The 22,440-nt window shown below is 37.6% G+C and overlaps 4 protein-coding genes across 6 annotated transcripts; 2 read left to right on the forward strand and 2 right to left on the reverse strand.

Annotated features, from left to right (window-relative positions):
- Nucleotides 1-1,014: 1,014 nt before the first annotated feature.
- On the reverse strand, nt 1,015-2,873 carry LOC112703780 (SNF1-related protein kinase regulatory subunit gamma-like PV42a). The gene is made up of 2 exons (XM_025755377.2): nt 2,107-2,873; nt 1,015-1,871 (listed from the first exon to the last, which is right to left on the reverse strand). The coding sequence occupies exons 1-2, from the start codon at nt 2,868-2,870 to the stop codon at nt 1,157-1,159; spliced, it is 1,479 nt and encodes a 492-aa protein (XP_025611162.1). The 5' UTR covers nt 2,871-2,873; the 3' UTR covers nt 1,015-1,156.
- Nucleotides 2,874-3,582: 709 nt separating this feature from the next.
- On the forward strand, nt 3,583-5,549 carry LOC112703781 (protein TOO MANY MOUTHS-like). The gene has a single exon (XM_025755378.2). It carries the CDS (start codon nt 3,831-3,833, stop codon nt 5,286-5,288), a length of 1,458 nt encoding a protein of 485 aa, XP_025611163.1. The 5' UTR covers nt 3,583-3,830; the 3' UTR covers nt 5,289-5,549.
- A 3,003-nt stretch (nt 5,550-8,552) lies between these two features.
- On the forward strand, nt 8,553-11,245 carry LOC112703783 (PTI1-like tyrosine-protein kinase At3g15890). Of its 3 annotated transcripts, XM_025755381.3 has the most exons (5): nt 8,870-9,006; nt 9,129-9,344; nt 9,667-9,814; nt 10,008-10,270; nt 10,343-11,245. In XM_025755381.3, the coding sequence occupies exons 2-5, from the start codon at nt 9,301-9,303 to the stop codon at nt 10,971-10,973; spliced, it is 1,086 nt and encodes a 361-aa protein (XP_025611166.1). In that variant the 5' UTR covers nt 8,870-9,006; nt 9,129-9,300; the 3' UTR covers nt 10,974-11,245. The 3 variants fall into 3 exon arrangements, with proteins under 3 accessions (XP_029143922.1, XP_025611166.1, XP_072056105.1); XM_029288089.2 differs by having other exon boundaries at nt 8,553-9,344; XM_072200004.1 differs by having other exon boundaries at nt 8,871-9,344; nt 9,633-9,814.
- A 70-nt stretch (nt 11,246-11,315) lies between these two features.
- LOC112703770 (pre-mRNA-processing-splicing factor 8A) lies at nt 11,316-22,350 on the reverse strand. The gene is made up of 24 exons (XM_025755359.3): nt 21,818-22,350; nt 21,189-21,312; nt 20,966-21,058; nt 20,496-20,886; nt 19,706-20,192; nt 18,703-19,579; nt 18,256-18,438; nt 17,803-18,117; nt 17,395-17,699; nt 16,874-17,328; nt 16,659-16,785; nt 16,249-16,490; nt 16,048-16,171; nt 15,777-15,966; nt 15,559-15,666; nt 15,178-15,431; nt 14,267-14,883; nt 14,081-14,187; nt 13,636-13,890; nt 13,068-13,541; nt 12,726-12,887; nt 12,432-12,629; nt 11,829-12,350; nt 11,316-11,737 (listed from the first exon to the last, which is right to left on the reverse strand). The coding sequence occupies exons 1-24, from the start codon at nt 22,087-22,089 to the stop codon at nt 11,543-11,545; spliced, it is 7,077 nt and encodes a 2,358-aa protein (XP_025611144.1). The 5' UTR covers nt 22,090-22,350; the 3' UTR covers nt 11,316-11,542.
- Between the last annotated feature and the right edge of the window lie 90 nt (nt 22,351-22,440).

A 22,440-nucleotide genomic window follows, 5' to 3' on the forward strand; every position in this document is an offset into this window, starting at 1 on the left:
AGGCTCCGTTTTCTGCTGATACCATATATATAAAAAGGGTAGTGCTAGGAACCAATGGCCTAAGTGTACAATGTATACAATGGGCTAAACCTTTGGTCCATGAATAAAATGAACATCACTCACACTATCCAGAATAACCATCCGAATACCAGGGATAATAATTTTGAAGTTCACCAAAGATCGAACCCTTGGCCTTTCGGATCTACAACTCTAATACCATGTCATGAACACACTCATCCCAAAAACGTAATCTGACAGGACAATATAATACTAATGGTCTAAACCTCCATTGTACATATTGTACATTTAGACCATTGACTCCTTATACTTTTCTATATAAAAAACATCTCTCTTCCCCACAGTGTTGTATTACACTATTACTACATTCTCTTCTCCGTATCAAAAATAAAAAGCGTTTGTGGTTTACACATGGCTAGCTAGAAGCTATCCTATTCTTCCATTATATTGTGTTCATTTTCAAATATTGGCAAAACTACCGAGGTCATCATTATTGGGTTTTTTCCTGGTTACTATACTCTATATATATATATATATATATATATATATATATATATATATTATATATATATATATATATATATATATACTTTTCATTAATAAATATTGAATAAAGCTGGTGTTCCCAACGCTAAGTTATTGTTAGTAGTTTGCAACTTTTTAATTCTGCTATTAATTATTAGATGAGTTTTATGATGTCTTTAGATGATGTCTTTCTTATGATTCCTAAATTGTATAACTTTTTTTTTAAATAAAAAATAAAATATTTAAAATAAAAAATAAATTATGTAAAATTTATTAAATATTATTTATTTATTTATTTTAGTAACTTAGCTAAAAAACGATAAAAACGTAGCATTCACCTAATTATTATTCTTCTTCCTTTTTTTCCTTTTGTTCTCATGAGAATCTGTCCGAATTTTCTGTCTCATTCAGAGCCAGACAAGCTAGCTAGTACATAGTCTATGCGGTTAATTAGCTCAATAATATAAAAAGTAATGAAATGTAGAGATTTAAACTTGATAGGGAAAAAAAAAGGATAAACATTAGTCCCATTTACATATGATGATGATGAAATGAAACACATGCATGCTTAGAGAGCTATCACCTATCTTGAACTGAAATTTAGTGGCATATATCATTGGTGTGAAGAGGGAGGTGAGATGAGAGCAAGCCTTATAACTCTAATTACATCGGTGAGAGACACAACACCAACGAGCAAACACTGCTGATCCACCACCCACACTCGATGCACATGCTTGGTAACCGCCTTGTCAATCACCTCCGACAAAGGAGATTCAAGATGACAAGTCACAAGCTCCTTCCATGAGATGGGTGATTCCGGTGCCGCGAACAAAGGACTGGCCGAAATGTTTTGGGTGAATTCAAGTGCGCTTATCCCGAACCATGACTTGAGCGTGTTTATGTAGCATCCCCTTAAATCAGTTGCAGAGAATGTCCCAAGAAGCTTCCTAAATCTCCCATTTATGAGCTGCCTGAGATCATCAGCGATGACGTCATCAGAGGATTGAACAATAGGTACAGCGTTCAACATGGCAGACTTTAAGCACTTGATGGCATCCAAGAGAATAGTGCGGTCAGTGATGGCATAGATCTGTTCCGTGTCGGCACCCAAGTCTTGAACAGAGCGCGCCAGAATGGCCTGTAACTCATCAGATGCGTGATCTCTCAAGAACCTAACAACATCCAGCTGAGTCAGCATTTGGTAGCCGGAAGCAGACTCCACCAGTTCAACGCCACCGCCTGGTGACCATCCACTCTCCATCTGGCTGTCCACCGGCACCATCGCACGATGAACTCCTTTGCTAAACACTTCCATGCAATCTAACAGGCTACAATAACATAATACTAATAATATAGTGTAGATTAAATCATCTAATAATTTTTCAAAAAAAAAATCTAGAGTAATTTTATTAAATTTTGGTTATCTAATCAGCAAAAAGAAAAGTGAATAATCTTATACCTTTAGATGAAAATTTCGTACCATTAAAATTATTATTAATAGCTATTTAATGACTACAAATAAAAAAAATTACTGTCCCTAACACTTATCGCACCGTTACATACCTAGTGTAGGGATTAAGAGTCCACAGGCTAAGCCCTTCAAAAGAGTGGCCTATGATGGAAGAAACAGAGACAGACATCCTTTCATGGAGATCGTTTGTCATCTCAACGCCGCCGCCACCAAAATCCAAGTGGTCCTCGCCGGCTATGTGGGCCACTATATCAAGCATCGTCACCATCCCGATGTAGTGCTTTCTCACCACTCCTGTTTGCTTGTCAGACTCCACGATCATCGAACCCCCCGCGCCGATCCACTGCCCCGGCGGGGCTGCCACTGGCACAGCCAACACCCTGTTTGCCACCAGCGTGTTCATGGTGTCAGCCAGGGACGCCGTGTATGGCACCTCCACCAGCCGCCTCTTATCGACCATCAGATCCTTCACCTTCCTCTCCTGTAGTCTCATGCTTTCGCTGCGTTGCATGCTGGCTCCCCCTCCACCGGACTTCGATTGCTGCTTCATCTTTTCAACTTGAATATCTTTCCTTGCTCTCAATGAAACTAACAAGTGTTTATTCCCGCTGCAACTAATTGCTGGAAAATACAGAGCTAGCATCAAAATCGATTTATTAATGAGGATAGTACACAATATTTTTTTATTTTCTTTCTCCTTTGGGTATGTATGCCCTGTTTTACAGTACGTGTTGCCATATTGTGCATGCACGTTCTTCTCTTTACAAGCGTCTTTATCTGCAGCTGATGACTCACAAACACCACTCCGTGCCGCGACACTTAGAGCAACATCCCCATTCCCCATTTCTACTTTCATTTTTCAGGATACATACTCAATATTAAATATGCTTGTATGTTTATCCATTTGCAGAATTTATATTAAAAGGCTATATTAATTTCTTAAAGAAGAGAATTTATTATTTTTTATTATTATTTTTAATAAAATTTTTAATTTAATAAATTTAACAATATATTTTAATTTAAAATTTTAAATATTAATAACTAATTTCTCATCAAAAATATTAAATTGTGATGGCTCTTTATATTTTCTTAAATATTTTTTTTGGTTTGTACTACCTATCTATAAGGCCATAAATATTTTTTTTGGTTTGTACTACCTATCCATAAGGCCAAAAGCCAATTACTAATCCCTCGGAGGTACTAGAAAAACACAAAGAGATAAGTATTTTTTTTTGTCGGTGGATTGAACAATTTTTAATTTTAGGTATCCCAATAGATTGGACAACTCTCAATTCTAAATACACAACACATCTACACATTTCTCACATATTTTCACAATCCTCAATTGCATTCTTTAGGATTTGAATCCTAGACCTTAAAATGAGGAGAGGAGAGAAATGTCACTAGAGCCAAAGCTCATTGGCCAGAGAGATAAGTATTTTGATCATGCATATCGATTCCTTGAGTATTTTGATCTTGGGTTTCCCTTCTTTGGTATAGTTAAGAAAGTTAGTAGTAAAGCCCATGCGAGAGTGGCCCAAAGATGAGTGATAAAGAGTGGCGGGTGTAAATCCCGTGATAGAAATAAATGCGCAAAAATGCGTGTTCCGGTCCCCTCAGCTCACAATTCCGAATTAATAAATAAAAATCCGGCTATTCTCGTGAGCATACATAAATAAGCTGACTATCCCCACATGCAGCAACAACAAATACTAAATCTAAATGGGTCCATCCATTAAATGCATGCAAGCCGCTATATTAACCCAACCCCCATCATTATTCAAATTTCAAACGAAAAACTTGCTCCATCTTCACAATGAAGCTCCATAATCTTCTATTTCTATGGTGTACGTTCTTGTTATTGCAACATGCAACGCCATACACAGTCATCATGTCTGACTCTGCCGTGCCATCAACCCTAGTAGACGGCCCCCAAACCGCCTTCTCCATGAAGCAAGACGCTGTTCGAACCGATTCCCGTGAACAAGAGGCAGTTTACAACATCATGCGTGCCACCGGAAACCACTGGGCCACCGACATCCCCGACGTGTGCCGCGGCCGCTGGCACGGCATTGAGTGCATGCCCGACAAGGACAATGTCTACCACGTTGTCTCCCTCTCCTTCGGCGCACTCTCCGACGACACCGCTTTCCCAACCTGCGACCCAACCAACTCTTCCATTTCCCCTTCCATCACCAACCTCCCTCACCTCAGGACCCTCTTCTTTTACCGTTGTTTCAGTTACAACCCCCAACCCATTCCCTCCTTCTTGGGCCTATTGGGCCGATCTCTTCAAACATTGGTGCTCAGGGATAACGGCCATATCGGCCCAATACCTAACGACTTGGGCAACCTCACCCGTTTGAGAGTCCTCGATCTTCACAGAAACAATCTCAACGGTTCTATTCCGGTTTCATTGGGCCGGATCTCCGGTCTGAGGTCGTTAGATTTGAGCGGCAACAAACTAACCGGTCCCATACCAGGCTTAGTTCTTCCCCGTCTGAATGTTTTGGACCTCAGCCAGAACCTTCTAATGGGCCCAATCCCTGCTACTATTGGAGACTGCCACTCTATTATCAAACTGGATTTAAGTCGAAACAGGCTTGTTGGCCCAATTCCGGAAAAAATCAAGGGCCTAAAAGATCTAATGCTTTTAGATTTGAGCTACAATAGAATTCAAGGCCCATTTCCTGTTTCACTTAGAAGCCTGATTTCTCTTCAGGCCTTGATCTTGAAAGGAAACCCAATGGGCCCAGCAATTATACCCAATGAGGTGTTTGAAGGCACGGTTGGATTAATGATATTAATAATGTCAAATATGAATTTGCATGGTCCGGTGCCAGAATCACTAGGCAGATTAACGAACCTTCGTGTGGTTCATCTTGATGGGAACCAGCTTAATGGGTCAATCCCCAAAAGCTTCAAAGATTTAAGAAACCTTAGTGAAATGAGGCTCAATGATAATAGGCTAAGTGGGAAAGTCCCATTTGGGAAGGAAATTATTTGGAGGATGAAAAGGAAGCTAAGGCTTTATAACAATTCGGGGCTTTGTTGTGATTCTGATTGTGCGGATTCCACCTTTGATTTTGGTATTAGTTTGTGTGAGATTTCGAGTCCGGGTTTGGATAAGAGCGTGGAGCATCTTTCAACCAACGAGAAGCATATGCCAACTACTATGAATAATAATGTGCAATTATCGGATGCTGCTAACACTGCTCTGCCACTTACAACCACATTGCGATTAGTTGTCTTTGTATTACTCTCTCTTCTTTAGTTTATTATTTTTCTTTTTATAGTAGTGGTATGTAAATCTAATATAAATATTATTCATAAACGCAAGTAAATAAGAGAGGCCTCATTTTTTTTGTTTTATTGGAGGCATGTATGTGATGTGTTGTATTATGGGATATAGTGGTGCTAGACCAAGATGTGAGACAGTCTTTTCTGATTTGTGTTATAAACAAGTCGGATCATGCGAGTTATTTTGGAAAGAAAATATCATGGGGAAGACATTTTAAATTTTGGAAGAAACAAATCAGACTGTTGTATAAAAAGATTTTTTTAATAAAACGAAAATTAGACCATCCGATTTTTCTGAAAACACTCACACCATTCGATTTGTAGCTCCCTAACACCATTATAAAATATGCTGCTTCTCTATATCGATGTCTTATACCATTACTTTTTCCATAATAAAATAAAAAAGCGACAAATTTATCATCAATTACTCGTTTTAGTAGTCAGCAGAATATTAGGACCATAGCATTCCTAATATGTAAAACTTTTTTTTAGAGAGGACCAAGTTAATTGTTTATTTTGATGTTCCTTTTCCATACCAAACAGCGAAGTGTAGAGATTGAACACAAAACAGGATCCTAATCCTTAGATAACAATTATTTTGTTGCAATGATTCTATACTAGAAGCCAAGGCAAACAGCTCAGAAAGAATTTTAGAACAGCTCAGTGTAGCATATGCCTTAAAAGGACAAAAACTATTAGGAGTCTAGGACTCTAGTCTCTCCTGACATCAATCATTGAGTCGTCAGAGCCGTACTACCTAATAGGAAATTTTGTATCATACTCAAGTAAAATATGCCAATTTCACTAGACCCACATAACCAAATCAAAACTTCGTTTTAACCAGATAACTTCCACGCATCTGAACTTTTCTTGTCACCGGCTTTTAGAAATTAAAAGACTCATCGTATTCCAAATAATTGCAAACTTTTTAGTTAACGTAATCCTTTATTTTTGAGTAAAGTATCGTTTTTATCCCAACGTTTAGGATAAGTTCTAAAGTTGTCCCTAATATTTCAATCGACTTATTTAAATCTCCAACGTTCCAAAATTGACTCAATGTTGTTCTGCCATTAGGCATCCGTTAACAGAATTGACGGCAGAAAAAAATTGAGACGATTTTGAAACGTTAAGGACTTAAATAGGATGAAAACGTTGGGGACAAAAACGATACATAAAAATGAATTTTATTTTAATTTTATCCTTCAATAATATCAATTTTTACTATATATAGTATTCAATTATTTTTAATCACATCTAAGTAAATTACACTTAATCACATCACTTTCATTTTAAATAAATTAATTTTTTTTATAACTTTACTCTTAAAGATGTTCAGTTTTCATGAATTTGTAGAATGACTAGTATATAAATTTGCGAAAAAGAAAGAAATAATATATATATATACATTAAAATATAAATTATATCTTTTGTCTCTAATGTATCAAAAAAACTTGCGAAAAAGAAAGAAATAATATATATATATATATATATATATATATAATAAAATATAAATTATACCTTTTGTCTTTAATGTAACAAAATTCTTTAAAATTATAAAAAAATTGATTTATTTAGAATGAAAGTAATGTGATTAAGTGTAATTTACTTAGATGTGACTAAAAAATAATTGAATACTATGTATAGTAAAAAATTGATATTATTGAAGGATAAAATTAAAGTTTATTTCTATGTATCATTTTTATCTCCAACGTTTTCGTCTTATTTAAGTCTCTAATATTTTAAAATTGTCTCAATTTTATCCTGCCACCAATTCTATTAATGGATCCCTAAATTAAATTAATTTAGGGACTTAAATAGAACAACTCAAATATTAAAAACAATTTTAAAACTTACTCCAAACATTAAGTATAAAAATGATACTTTACTCATTTGCTTTTCTTCTGAATTACCATATACATAAAAATGAAAAGTAGTCACAAAGTATTAGGAATGAATTTTTCCATCTTTTTACTTTATTATATTATATTTTTGGGTTTACGAAGAAGATACATGTCCATGTGGCATGTGACAGAAAAAGTTAATCTATGTTCTTCAACCAAAGTGTGTGTCCAAAACAGATGTTAGTTAATCTTTTCTTTCACTAACAAACAGTGTGGCAAGAAGTTAATAAAGCTGCCATAATTTTCCGTCTCTTTATGCTTACGAATCTTTACGAAAACACACAACAAAACAATCATATATCACTTGACTTCACCAGTCAATAGTGGAAAAACCATAATGGTCTATTCTCCAACTTGTGATAATTAATTAATCTTAAAGCTAACATCGCTATATATATATATATATATATATATATATATATATATATATATATATTCGTCACCTCACCTTATTATTTTATGAAAATTTTCAACTGGTTTACAAGGGAATGATTGATCGCTTAGACATTATTGTTATAATTAAGGCTGCGTTTGTTTTTGAGAATAGAATAGGACAGGACAAGATACTGATGAAAGAGACACAAAATTTTGTGTTCTTGTATTTTATTTGGCGATAAACTAGCACAAATTATGAAAATCTAATTTATTCTCATTTTTTTTTTCATTCAAAAAATTTGAGATGAAAAATATAATTATGAAAAATTAACAAAAATAATGAAAGAAAAAATAAAAAATAAGTTGTGTTTCTTATTAGTGTTTCTGTGTCCTTCCTGTGAGGATGTACACAAAATACACTAATTCAATGTCTATAAACACATTGTTTCTATTCATATTTCTTCTACCAAACACGATTTTATATCTCAGTAACGCAGCCTAAAAAACTATTATATATAAAACTAGGCTAAGAAGTAAGAGAAACCCTGCTAAGAACCAATTGATTTTGAACTACCTACCCTCTGCATCAATCAATATGTAACCAAACAATGAGTGAGTACTTATTAACACTTGTACTAGAATGATTTAGACAGATATAACAGACGCTTTAAAAGCTAGATTGGAATAGAAAGTTTGTACTTAGCAGCAAAACAGTACACAGCACATGCACATGGTGAAGTAAATTCAAAGGAAAGAAAACACCAAAATCTTTTGGAAATTTATTTATATAGTAAATTCAAAACAGATGGTTATATTTTAACTCTTAATTTTACATACATTGCACTTGAGTGACATCTTCATGGAAAGCAAATTTAAGCTATTAATCTGCTAGATTCTTTTGACACAACAGAATCTTAAACAATAGGAGCTTTCTTTTACTATATCATTTGAAGCAATTTGTTATTCTTCTGAATTTTGTGGTTACAGATTTGAGATTTCAATTTAATTTGGCGTGAAGAAACATCACAATTCACAACTACTTATCACATGACATGTATTTATTAATTTATTTTTCACGGAGCAAAAATCAGAAATTATTTTTAATATGGAAAAAGAATTGGTGTTTTAGTTGAATATTAACATTTGAAGTATATTACAGTATTGTGGAGATTATTTAACACGTCCCCATGTGTTGGTTAAGATGCTGTCACCAGCAAAAACTAAGAACATTTTTTTTATCATTTTTTTATTATAAAAAAAAGGATAATGGACCCCACGTGTGGGTGTGTGTTTTTCTTTTTTTTTTTTCTTTTGAAAAAATGGAAACAGCTGGAGTTTCAGTTTAAAGAGGAGGAAGAAAGGAGGGAGAAGAAGACTTAGCTTACACAGTACACATCATCTGCTCCATCGAATAACGTTAATAACTTCCAACACCCCTTTTTCTTTTTTTCTTTTTTTTTCTTTTTTAAATTTCATAACTTTGCAACAACACCGCCCAAAAGACATGCCTTCAGTTTTTCTTATTCTGTCGGTTACAGCTCTTCATTCGGCTCCAAGCACAAACGAACTGCTAGCTAGCCAGGCAGAGAGGAGAATATCTTAAAGTTGATGCTCTTGGAGTGAAGGAACAGCAACAGCACCTGATTCGCTTTTGTGGGTCGATTTCAAGTTTGGATTTTTGTTTACGTTTCTCTGATTGGCGAGAAGGTTATGGCGTTTTGCCCCATGTTTTGTTGCGGAAATGTTTCCGATCGGTACGACAATCACTTCATTAGTCTCAAGTTCTATTACTTTGTTGTTTTGGATCATATCAATTGGAGGAAAAAATGAATAATAGGCAAGGTTTAGATTCTGGGTTTAGCTCAGTTTTCTTGTATAACTGAAACTGCTCTAAGTTACTGTTAGAAGACTGAAAAAACAGAAAGGGAAGATCACTTAATTAACATAATATACCAAGGTGCATACTTTATTGATCCCATACTTTGAGACTTTAGGTAGAAGTAGAGTTTTGGATTCGAACTTTAGTTCCAATTGATTAACAGATAGTTGATATTGGAGCTGCTTCTACAAATGCAGCAAGGCACGGGGGAAGAAACAACCTCCATGGCGGGTGTTTTCTCTGAAGGAATTACATTCAGCTACCAATAATTTCAACTATGATAACAAGCTCGGCGAAGGCGGATTCGGGAGTGTCTACTGGGGTCAGCTTTGGGATGGATCACAGGTAGGATAATACCACCTCTTTTGTATTCCCTGTTTCATCTTTTCATATCAGTTTCTCTGGTAATGGTTGCTAAGCTTTTCCTAGATTCATGTATTTTTTTTAGTGGTAATTTAACCTCACATGATATTGTGTGCTGATTTGTAGCCAATTATTATAGCCATCTGATCCATGCAATTCTATGTGTGAGATGCAGATTGCTGTGAAAAGATTGAAAGTTTGGAGCAGCAAAGCAGACATGGAATTTGCTGTTGAAGTTGAGATATTGGCAAGGGTTCGACACAAGAATCTTCTAAGTCTGCGTGGCTATTGCGCTGAAGGTCAGGAACGATTAATTGTATATGACTACATGCCGAATTTGAGCCTAGTCTCTCATCTTCATGGGCAGCACTCAGCTGAAAGCCTTCTTGATTGGAAGCGACGGATGATTATTGCAATCGGCGCTGCCGAGGGAATTGCGTGAGTACTTATCTGGCCTTTTCTTATGAACTAATCTCCTGTTGTGGTAATAAATATTAAACTTCCTTTCAGATATCTTCACCACCAAGCAACACCACACATCATTCATAGAGATATCAAAGCAAGCAATGTGTTGTTGGATTCAGATTTCCAAGCACAGGTTGCTGATTTTGGTTTCGCCAAGTTGATCCCGGATGGGGCAACGCATGTGACTACTAGAGTTAAAGGCACTCTTGGCTACTTAGCACCAGAATATGCTATGTTAGGTAAAGCAAATGAGAGTTGTGATGTATATAGTTTCGGTGTTCTTCTTCTAGAACTTGCCAGTGGCAGAAAACCACTTGAGAAACTCAGTAATGCGGTGAAGCGCACCATCAGTGATTGGGCACTGCCTTTGGCTTGTGAGAAGAAATTCAGGGAAATTGCAGATTCAAGACTTAATGGGGACTATGTGGAGGAAGAACTTAGAAGAGTTGTTTTGATTGCTCTTATATGTGCTCAGAGTCAAGCTGAGAAAAGACCAACCATGCTTGAGGTGGTGGAGCTACTCAAGGGTGACTCCAAAGATAAGATTTCTCAGTTGGAAGCCAATGAACTCTTTATCAGCTCTGTAACTGTTGGACATGACCATGGAAGCAGATCAGACATCATTTCAGAAGAGAACCAATCAAAACATCAATTGGAACACATGAAAAGTGCATAGGAGACAATTATGGATTTTGATTTGTCAAAGTTATCAGGACTTTTCTTTTTCTTTTCCCCTCCTAATATTGCATTGGAAACTGGGTGCCCATTTATTTGAGCTGCGGCAGGGGCCATGTACTTCTACACCCTCTTAATATTATATATGGTTGTGGCTGTAAAGTGTGCAGGAAGTATATTGAAAACAAATGGGAATGGGATCGAGTCATGTAACAACACATTGTAACGGGCTAACGGTTCAACGTATCCTCTATAAATTATTTTCATTTCTAAGAGAAGTGTGTAAATTAACGCACAAATATCCAGTACTATAAGTTATCAAATGTTGTCCAGCCTCAAAAACTAATAAAAAGCTTTGTTTTAAGGTAGATGTTTATGCTTGGACAAAATCTCAACTTAGTATTTAAATCCAAAACCTCAAACCTAATTGTGAAAGCAAATACAAGGCTCGATTACATGTGTCAGGCTATTATGTTGACATATTTACAAATCTGTTACATCGTTTCTACAAGAAAAAACTAGAATAATTATCCAACAAAAAAATACAACATATTCTCTGACAAGTTTAAACTAAGAGAATGTGTCCTCTCGATCTCCCTCGGCAATTGTCTCCCCTTCCTCCATATTACTGAACTCTAAGAAATGGGTTGGTCTGTGGTCCTCGTGATAATACTCCTTAGGTGTCCCAAGCTTCACTCCATACTTCATCCCGGATGCATGTCTGACCCCCATGAAGTTGTAATTCCATGGACCATTATCAGGAGTCTAAACAATTCACCAAAAAAACAGTCAATACAATTAACAAATAGGTGCACAAATAATAAAATTACATCTCAGGGAAGGTAGGCAGGCTTACCATGTAGAAACCAAGAAAGCGGTCACTAAGGAGCATCTGAACCTTCTCATAGTGAGTGGGAAGGTAACCATGAGGATTGCTTCCTGTGTCCTTGTTGACACGTCCCCATTCATAACCAGAAGGAGTGAGCTTGTATGCAGTTAAAGAACAGGAACCTGGAGTAAAACTGCATGTCAAGATAATACATTTCTCCCCGTCCCATTGCTTATTGCTCTCTAGGATCTTAGCATGTGAGGTAAGATCCTGTGGCGACAGCTGAGGAAGTTCATTTGGTTGAGTATGCATCCATCCCAACGGCTCCAAGTCATTCAAGAAATCGTGCTCTGGAAGAGCCGACGGGAGATGGACTTGTTGATGAGTCCCCCACTGTGGTGGCATCACAATACAACGAATTTCCTTAACCTGAGGGTTGTCTGGAGGACTTATGCCATACAGATACCCAGCAATTTGTGTCCGAAGATCTGCTATGCATATGAACTTCTTCAAAATGTTCTTTGGCATAATGTATGTGTATCCAGTTTCCTGCATTACAACCAGGTATTAGCATATAAAAGCAGTTTCAAGTTGTAAGATGAAGGATCGCCAGAAATTAATAGTGCAAACCTTTATGTCCTCTGAGTTCACATATATATGGTTTACACGAAGGTATAAGTTGGTGGCTGATATTGCTCTAACACGCCAGTCGGTCTTGGAACCAAAAGCAGCTTGCTCATATGGACTAGTAGTGGTCACTATAAGTTCTTCACCATGAACATTTGTGGTCTTCGTTGTTACAGCTGTAACCTGGTTTGCTTCATGTGCCTGCACAATAGTACATACAGAACAACATAAGCAAAGCATGGTGAAGAGAAAATGAAGTTTAGATATCTGTAAGCATTAGAGCATTGAGTTCATTACCTGTTTTTCAATCTCTGCAATCTGTTGCCTCTGTTGAGAAGGTGGGGTAATCTCAGCACCAAGTATAATATCCCGGATTTCAGACTGAGTCAGAGCTGAAGTATTCACATTATTTTTCTTAGCATAATCTGAGAGTATGAGATCTCTTAATGCAACCTCCACCTGTCAATACATAATATATACGAGTTATAAATACCAAGATCGAACAGAACAGCAAAATCAACAAATACCTAAATCTTTTGTCAAGAAGTTTGACGCAATAGTTTAACAACCAAACCCTACATGGTGTAGAGTTTACAATTCAAACTTAACTAGTAGTAGAATATCATAAATTGAACTTACCTTCATCCACTGGTCATCAGTTAGAGACGGCCAGATATGATGAGGTTCAGTGATGATTGTTTTGTCTGGTTTCAGTAGCATTTTTGCCTTCTCGTTATTCACATGAAGAGCACGCAGAATCAGAATCAGCCTGGAGAATGCAGTATATGACGAAATACTCTTCAGCCAGTCATCATAAATGTTGAACAAAACCATTTGCGGTTCTGTGGCCTTCAAAATAAGATCCCCAAATTTCTCGATCTTCAAACAAGCCTGGAAAGGAAGCTGAAGTTCACTTCCTTTAATGACAATGTTGGGGAAGTCCAGCAGATGAACCTCCAATGGATCCAACATTCCTTTACGAGTGACTATGATTTGCTTAGGCTGTTCTTCAACTGGCAATGACCTTACAAGAGCAGCAACTTCTTCCGCAGTTTTCCACTTTGCCAACTGACCAAGACGCTTTTGACCAGCCCATACACTTGTATGTATAACCTGCGAAAATATAATGTGAAAAATCAATGTTTGGACAGATTTGAGATGACCAAGGGAAGAGGAAAGAGGAAAGAGGGAAAGGAAGCCAACAAACCTTCAAAAACAGTTGTCCAGTCCTCGGATTGAAAATAAATATGGCACCATTGATAGGTTTTGTTGTAAGATTTCCTTCAAAAGTTTTGTGGATTGTAACACGATACACATTAGTGTCATCAACAAACCATATTATTTGGTTGCTGAATATCTCTCCATAGTTTTGAGAAGACAGATATGGTTCAGTGGGCTCAGAAGAGTACAACTGCAGACCTTTCCTGATACGTTCCCTCAGCACATACAGTGCAGGATTAGACTGGTACCAACACAAGATTAGTATTAGAGGAAGAATTATGTTGCATAGAAGAAATAATATAAATTTGATTTGACATTAACCAGAATGGTTGGTGCAAAGGGCATATAGGCAAGAACAAGTCATACATACTCAGCAAAAACTTCTTGATTCATAATTTATAACAGATTTATTATGCATGATAATTTGTTACCTTCATGATCTTATTCATGGCCTGCTGAAGCAGTGGTTTCGACCCAGGGAACCAGTTCCCAAATGCAGAGTGCAAGTTATATGCCAAATCGATGCCAATCATTACCCCTGAATTGAAACAAATGATCCAGTCAGCTCCATAATGAAAATAAATAAAAAGAGAATACAAGATTGATAAGAAACATACCAGTAGGCGATGGATATATAGACATATTATCCGTCGTGTAATCCATGAATTTGGCCCTAGTGTAACGCTCAATATCATGAGAGTCATAATCACCCCACCGAAGTTGGACATCAATCCAGTACTTATTGCTTGCCTTCTGATCAAAGACATCCTTAGATTCAGCCACAAGGCTGGGCTTTGACATTGGCCACCTATGGGCAGCAAAAAGAAGAATGTCTGCACAAGAGCTGTTCATTTTGTAACTCTTCCTTGGATGGATTGTTTCCTTCTGGACAGTTTCAATCTCTAGAGCATCCAACTCTTGATCCAAAACCTGGCAGAGATCCATCACAACACTTTCATGTATCTTCTGCCACAAGTGAGCTCTGAATATCTGAATAAGAGAGATCTTCAGGGTAGGAATCTTCCCGTGCATGAAAATACCAGTCAGATCTAGCTGCACTTGAAAACCCACATAAACATTGGCACGATTTATGGTTGGAGACCACCAAAGAGTGAATCTACGGTTGGGAATTTGATTCAGACCAGATCTCTGAGCATTGGTGAGCTTCTTATACTTCATAGATTCCTCGAAGCCTGACGCCTTCTCCCAGAAGAGACCTTCCCAAGTGGGAAAACTGGAAGTGAAAAAGGGGTCAATTGCAACTTCTACCACTCGATAAAAAGCAAGAACTAAATGCTGAACACAAAAAATGAAACTGAATTTTATGCTTGCTAGACCCCTATCTAGGGAATAACAGGCCGAAAACTAAAGACAGACGACAAAATGATTGCAAACGAGGTCCTAAAGGGCTTTACACATTGGTTAAGGTAAGGAAAGTCATACCAAGAACTCAACTCCAAATTTTTATTTTTATTTGTATTTTTTTTGGAAAAGAAAAAGAAGAGATTCAAAGGGAAATATAACTTACTATGTTCCTTTGAACAGAGTATGTTCGAGAATTCCTTCAACACCTCCAAGAGCTTGAATAACATCGGTTCGGTAATTGTTCAAGTTCCACAACTTTCCATCATGTCTTTGGTGCGTCCACCAAAAGGGATTTTGTTTCAGAACTTGGTATTGCTTGAAGTCTGTTCGCACCCTCCATCCTTTATCATAAGCCAATGTGTGTCTATCCTTCTGAAACAGTGTGTTAATGCGTGGTATTCCTCTATCCCAAGAATCCTGCCAAATAAGACAACAGTGAATATTAGTTCATCTTGCATGAAAATAAGTAAACTTTTGTTGAAGGAATAACACAATAAACTCCAAAATCCAAATATTCAGAACAAGGGGACATGAAGAAACTCACTTCCAAATCTTCAAGGGTCAGACGTCTGTTTTGTGCTTGTGCTTCCTGCCTTTTCAATGCATATTCTGCCCAGACTCGCTGAGAATCAATGAATTCACTCTCCCAAGGCTGTCATAATCCACAAGAATGTTAGAAGTTGAACTAGAAGGACTATAGAACCTACATCATGTGTGAAATACACGCAAATCATTACATATAATGGGTAAGAATTGAGTCACCTGTATATAGCGATAAAGATTGGGAATCAACTGGTCCTCCTCATGGCTCATCCCACTCCTGAAGTGGGTTACACCAACATCTGTCTGTTGGCTATACCGAAGGTCACTTTGTGGAATCAAAATATGACCCATGGACAACATTCCGAGCCCTCCAATTTCTTTGGGAGTATAGAAGATGACAGGTGGAAACCTGATAACAGTTACAGCAGTATATGAATTTTGCAATTAAAATCCCAAATTAGGAAATAATAATAACAATAACCAAGTATACCTGCTAGGCATCTTTGAATTGAGCCCAATCTTAATACGAGTCTGAATTTTATTTTCACATTTAACAAGCAAATCTAACAGCTCTTGAGTATGTACAGTAGCTTCTCGGAAGTAGGTCATGAGCCCTAAAAGAAACCAAATACAAATGAGAAAACCAATAATTCCCTCGGCAGAGATCCCCTAAAATACAAAATCCACGTACCTATTAAAGCTGTATTCCACTTATTGACAATTTTTGTGAATGTAGTCGAACCAGAAGACATAAGAATCTGCCTAACACGGTTCTCAAACACTTTCATGTGCTCATCATCAACCCTTAGGAAAGCCACAGCTGTCCTTTCTTTTGTCTGTTCATTCTGTAGATTCCAGACACCATCTCTTGTGTTGCTAAATGCTTCTTGTGTCATTCTAATTTTTGGGAGTATCCGTACTTCGAATCCGCACCTGCAGGCCATGAAGGTATCCAGTCATTCAAACTTCAAAGGATGATACAAAAACTAAAAAGCAGGACCATCCAACAAGCACGTGATTATTACTGACTATATAAGCGGTTCATTATACAACCAAAAAAATGGACATCAATAAAACATCTAAAAATAAATCAATACATACATGCTAAAGAGCAAGTTCGGATTGTCTTTGCTGTAAACAGAAACAAAGCTATTCTCCCATTCTAAAGTTGTAATACTACGAGGAAGGCGATTCTTCATATCCCAAAAGACACTTCTCCCAAGATTAACTGGAATCACACAATTGAAAATTTTATTAGAATTAATTACACAAATGATGAACAAAAAACCACACAAATTTAACAGAGAAACATATACCATCATGTTTCATAAGCCTCATTCTTGCATCTCTTGGCCAGCACTTCTTATTATTGTAGCCCACCATATTCTCATTGTTGGGATCAGGGTGTTCAGTGAGATATCGCTGAATAAGATCTCGAGCCTCCTCATGGGTAAAGCGAAATAATATATGAACCCGATCTATGTACCGAGAATACAGCCTAATGGGATGCCTTGTCTCAACTTTTGTGTCCCAGTAAGTGATAAATTCATTTGGCATTTGTGGTGGGCCAGCAATCTCACTAGCACGAGTCAGTCCAAGAAGCAATAGATCCAATACCAACCCATAATATTGGACAACAAAGGATGCAAACTGTAGACCACGTATAAGACCATATGAATTTGTATGGCTCATATCCTTGTATGACAGCACAACATTGTTCTTTGCAGTGACATAATCAGCAATATTATGGTCCAGAACCAGTCGCAGAAGTCTGCAACACCAGAAATTCAGTTAGCTCAAATTACAAATTATATTCAGTGATTTCCAAATTGCGTACCTGTTTAGCATTGTTAAATCAATCTTTTCAAAGAACTTCTCAAACTTGGTTTGCAGCATCACAACACACTGACCATCACCGGTGTCCCATATACCTTGCAAATTATTTATACCCTGACACCATTTGTAAACCAAAAGAGGTGGTGGCTCTGAATCTGCTGGCTTGATCCAGTTTGGAAAGAGATGACGCTTATCACCTTCGTACCACAGGTACTGATCAAGATATGCATCTGTGATCTTCTCCAGAGGCTCTATCTCATAGACTGGAATCAAGTAGCTATATAAATCCATAAACTCTATACCAACCTGAAAAAAATAAATGTTAAATATTAAAAATTATATATATACTATTAGTTCTTTGATGGGATGAAGATCATAAGCTAGTTAATTTTAGATCATATTGGCATACTTCTTTGAATGCACGCTGTGTCAGAAGGTGTCGCTTGATTCGTGACAAAGCTTCATGAGGATTGTCATAAGCTTGCTCAATGAGCCCCAACTCCTCTCTTTGCAGTTGATTTAGTCGCACTGCAACACTATAGGACTCTTTCAATCTCTCAAGTGCAAGAATGAGCAACTTTGTGTCATGCTTGTATGATAGAGGTGGAAATGGAATAGGGGAGAACTTCCGTGATTCCAACCAATGAACTGTTGTTGTATATATAGCAACAGCTTCTTCTGGAGTGACATATGGACCATCTTTCAAATAATTGTGTTGTCGCTCCTACAAGAGGGATGAATGATCAGGAAGAGACTTCATAGATAATAATGAAATGAGAACTGCAGAGAGTTAACCCAAACAATAATTCTTTGAAAATAATGAGGCCAAAAAATTACATATAGAACACAACATAGACCATACCTGCTCTGCTTTAAGCCAGAGACGTGTCAATCTTCCTAGATTCTTACGACAGACAGTCTTGTCAACAGTTGCACCTCTTCTTATACGCTCACGATTATAATGAGCAACATTTGTCCACCAGTCTGCTTTTGATTTCACATACCGAAGGATCATGTTCTCTATAGGAACAGGCAGACCAGGAACCTATACAATGCATAGGAAATCAACAAGTCGTCCAAGAACCAATTCCAAATTATTACAATAATTTCACTTTGGAATACAACTAGACCATCTATACTTGCATTCTAATTCATTTCCAGACGAATCTGGAAATAAGTTATATTACTAACTGTGTTGAACTATGTTCAGAGACTAGACATCTAAAATTAAGACTAGACATCTAAAATTACCAAAACACCAAGCATGCTTTTTCATAAGGTATCAAATTATACCAAAATAGACACCTACCTTCCAAGGAATATTTGCTTTCCAACAACGCCATGCCTCGCTCAAATGTTGCAATATAGTTCTTGCCTTATTTTGTTTTATACCTTCTGGCATGGCATCAAGCACATCATGCATAACGGCTGCTCGAAGCTCCAAGTCAAAGTGGCTCTCAACACGCTGTTTGGTGACGGTCTTCGCTACACCTTTTGAGTGCCGACCCTCAAACTGTCGTGCAAGTAAATTGCCTAGCCATCTCTCAAGAAGGGGAACAATACCACGAAGAAAGAACAACCATACCCTCCACATGGGTGCCCAAAATCCACAACCAGGTCCCTTCCCAACTGGCCCAGTGTTAAAGCGGTAGTAGATCAAATGCTTCAAGTCCTTGCACATTCTTATTTGTCGCATAAGCCTATACTTATATCGATACATACCAGTCAATTGACCAACATGTGAAAAAGTATATTGGAGGCCATCTGCCAGCTGGAAAGCATCAACATTACCCAAGCGGAACTGAACATTGGCATCAACCACAAGTTTCGTCAAACGAAGGATCTCACGACAAAGATGAAAGGCATTACCAAACCGTGACTTCTTCCTTTCCTTTGTTGTCAAGGTTTTGACAGGCTTAAGATTGAAATTATAGTCCAGGTGAAGGTAGTTCAAATTTTTCCTGTGTATCAAGAGATTCAACATGTTATACCCCTGTCTACAAACTTGAAGACCCGCTTCAACCCAATCCAGTTCCGTAGTTTGAAAAAACTTGGTTGCTTGAAGAGATCGGAATAAATGTTTCTTTTTCTGAGCCTTAGGAGGTCTATGATGCAGCTCATTCAACACAAAACACTTGAGTAACTTCTGATAACTAACCCGAACTTTAACTGGATAAGATGGAGGACTGTCCAAAGAAAAACAGGAAATCATTAGTATTAGACTATTGGAGAAATGAGACACATGGCATATGCATAGTAAACATGTAAGTGCTGGGTCCAAAAAATTAACAGGGTGGGAGGATACAACTCACCAGTGCTCCTTATACCAATCTGATACAAGAGGAATATCCTCAGCTCTCCTCATCCGACCAGACCTCATGTTAAAAGGACGGGGAGCAAACAGCAAGGAGATTCCAGCAGCAGTGGTATCTGTATAAAGTTGGGTATCTTTAAGCAAAGGTTCAACACCATCTGGCAATGTCCAATCATCGTCCTCATCCTCATCATAAATTCTCTTGTCCCGCCGTTCCTTGTTGGCACTTGTTATTGGGTGTATTAAGGGGTCATAATAGAAAGCAGGTAGATCAGGATCTTCAGTTTTTATGTACATCACCATGGGAGTATGATACACGCAAAGTTTTACTTTGCGAGGCCTATTGTTATAAAGATGAGGAAAGGCGATTCTGTACTCTGTCCGCAAAGGGGACCTTATAATGAGTTTATTGATGTCATTGAACTCATTCCAGTCCTCATCTCCCTTCTCCATGTCACGATAGAGAGGCTCAAATTTAGGGCCACCTGTGTAAGATACCAACAAAAATAAATGCATGTCTTTTAGATTTCAACATTGGACTACTATTGCCTAATATTAAAAGAAACATAATTTTCTACAACTTCTAAAGCTCATTAAACACTGCATTGCTACTAATTTCATAAATAATTATTGACAAAACGTAGCTTGTCAATGTCCAAAATTCAATATATATATATATATATATATATATATATATATATATATATATATATATATATATATTCATAGAAAAGAAATAACACTTTGGAAACATGGATAGTAATAAATCCAAGAAAGAAATCCAGTACCAGGTATGCACATGTTCAAAGCCTTTGCCGTGAAGAATGATTCCATGTCAAATAAATAGAAATAGTTGCGGTCAATTAAATCAGAAAGAAGCTGCCCAGCCAGCCGATGCAGGGTTGCCATTATAGGAAGGGAAAGATGCCATCTGCGGTAACTAGGACCATTAATGAGCTTTGTTTTCACAAGAGGCTTATGGTCATAAAACCAAGTATACACAGCAGAATCTTCTTCTTCATCCAGCTCCAGCTGAATAGGCTCTAAAGGATCAACATCTAAAATGTTATCAGCATAGTCTAACGGAGGCTCCTCATCATCAAATGGGGGAAACCGCATCCTCTTGAAATGGCGACGATCCCTTTTCTCTCTTCTCATCATGATCCACATTGTACCCCACTGCAAAATAAATTTCTTAGTTAAGAATAACTATCATGATCACACACACAACTTTTGTGAACAGCCGGCAACCACATACCTGTGCCAGATATATAGGCTCCACAACCCAGGGTATTTCATTGACAAACGTGATAGCCCCAGAAATATGATACAAGACCCTTACATCACGGACCTGAAATCATAAAAGTTTATTTATATGGTTTCAGAAGACCACCGCACATTCAATTAAATAAAAAAGGCTAGAGACGAAATTGAACTACGTAAAATTAACCAAATACAACAAAATGGAAAATGCAAAGGACCTGCTCCCACGGCATAGGCATGTTTTCCAGGAGCTTGTAAACAGCATGCGGGATGAATTTGAGTGCTCCAAGATAAACACGTTTATCATGACGATATTTCTTTGAAGACATATCACCATGATCCCTGAAATAAAAAATAGCAACCAAAATTACATCTCTAAGCAATCAAAACCGAATAATTAGACAGAGATGACCAAGAGAACAAATCATGCTACACTACACGCACAGTACTCAGCCACCTTATGTAAAGGGTTTCATCAGTGTCCTATTACGCCTTTCTTCAGGCTAACCTTAAACCCCATTCAAACATGTACAAAAAACTCAAAAGCCTATAAAATTATGCCCATAGTCATATTAGTTACAAAACATTTCTTCATAATAAAGAGCAGAAAACACCAACTACGAACATGATGCAGAAATAAGATCATTCCTTCCATAGCTTACATCAACCCAAAAATAGCATAGATTCTAATTAACCAATCCTGACAAGTACATCATCTCATAGCTTTCCCGTACAATAAAACAAGCTCCTCCACGCCCATAGAACTCAAATTCTAAAGAAAACACTACCCGTTGAAGCAAATCACAAAAAGAAAATTTAAGCTGATGCTAGCATAAAGAACACTTGCCTGATGATTTTCCTGACATGCTCGGGAGGCATGTCCTCTTTCTGCGTCTCCACAAAACCGAACTTCCTCTTGTCGCTGTAGCGCTTCGAATTCAACTGCTGCCATTTCCTGGCCTTCTCCTCGAGCCGCGCCTCCGCATCGGCCTCGGTTTCCGGTGGGGCAGGAGCTGGAGGCACTGGCGGAAGCACCGTGTAGGAAGGCTGAGGCGCAGGAGGTGGAGGAATGGGTGGAACGGTGGTTCCGGGCGGGGCAATCTGGCCGTTGTTCCACATGTTGAAATGGAGTGTAGTGGAGCTAAAACCCTAGGCAATTCAACGAATGAATATGGATAGTGAGCTCTTGTAAGAGTTTCAGTTCATGCTCTTTGTGAGTTGAACCCAGAGCCTTGGATGGCTCTAGAGCGAGGTTCTAGGGTTTATCAGCGAATCCGGAGGAAGAAATGAACACACAGCTGCGTGAGCTGAGTGGAAGTAGAAAACGCTTGGAAGATGTTCATTCATTTTTATTGAATGGCTATGGCGGTAGCACGTGCCGCCATGGTCGTGGGTGCCATTTGGGTTATTGTTCCTTGGGCTGCCTGATTCGGCCCATTTCCATCGACAAGTTTTGACACACCTTAATAT

The sequence above is a fragment of the Arachis hypogaea genome, chromosome 7 (genome assembly GCF_003086295.3).
Source record: "Arachis hypogaea cultivar Tifrunner chromosome 7, arahy.Tifrunner.gnm2.J5K5, whole genome shotgun sequence".
Classification (NCBI taxonomy): domain Eukaryota; kingdom Viridiplantae; phylum Streptophyta; class Magnoliopsida; order Fabales; family Fabaceae; genus Arachis; species Arachis hypogaea.

Excerpts from the sequence above, each read along its gene's own strand:
- LOC112703780 (XM_025755377.2), bottom strand. The coding sequence starts at position 2,870 with ATGAAAGTAGAAATGGGGAATGGGGATGTTGCTCTAAGTGTCGCGGCA. Across the intron at positions 1,872-2,106 it reads ACTCTTAATCCCTACACTAG|CCTGTTAGATTGCATGGAAG; the intron begins GTATGTAACGGT and ends ATGTTATTGTAG.
- LOC112703770 (XM_025755359.3), bottom strand. The coding sequence starts at position 22,089 with ATGTGGAACAACGGCCAGATTGCCCCGCCCGGAACCACCGTTCCACCC. Across the intron at positions 21,059-21,188 it reads TGCCTATGCCGTGGGAGCAG|GTCCGTGATGTAAGGGTCTT; the intron begins GTCCTTTGCATT and ends TTATGATTTCAG. Across the intron at positions 18,439-18,702 it reads AAGCAAATATTCCTTGGAAG|GTTCCTGGTCTGCCTGTTCC; the intron begins GTAGGTGTCTAT and ends TGCATTGTATAG.
- LOC112703781 (XM_025755378.2), top strand. The coding sequence starts at position 3,831 with ATGAAGCTCCATAATCTTCTATTTCTATGGTGTACGTTCTTGTTATTG.
- LOC112703783 (XM_029288089.2), top strand. The coding sequence starts at position 9,301 with ATGGCGTTTTGCCCCATGTTTTGTTGCGGAAATGTTTCCGATCG. Across the intron at positions 9,345-9,666 it reads TGCGGAAATGTTTCCGATCG|CAAGGCACGGGGGAAGAAAC; the intron begins GTACGACAATCA and ends CTACAAATGCAG. Across the intron at positions 9,815-10,007 it reads AGCTTTGGGATGGATCACAG|ATTGCTGTGAAAAGATTGAA; the intron begins GTAGGATAATAC and ends TGTGAGATGCAG.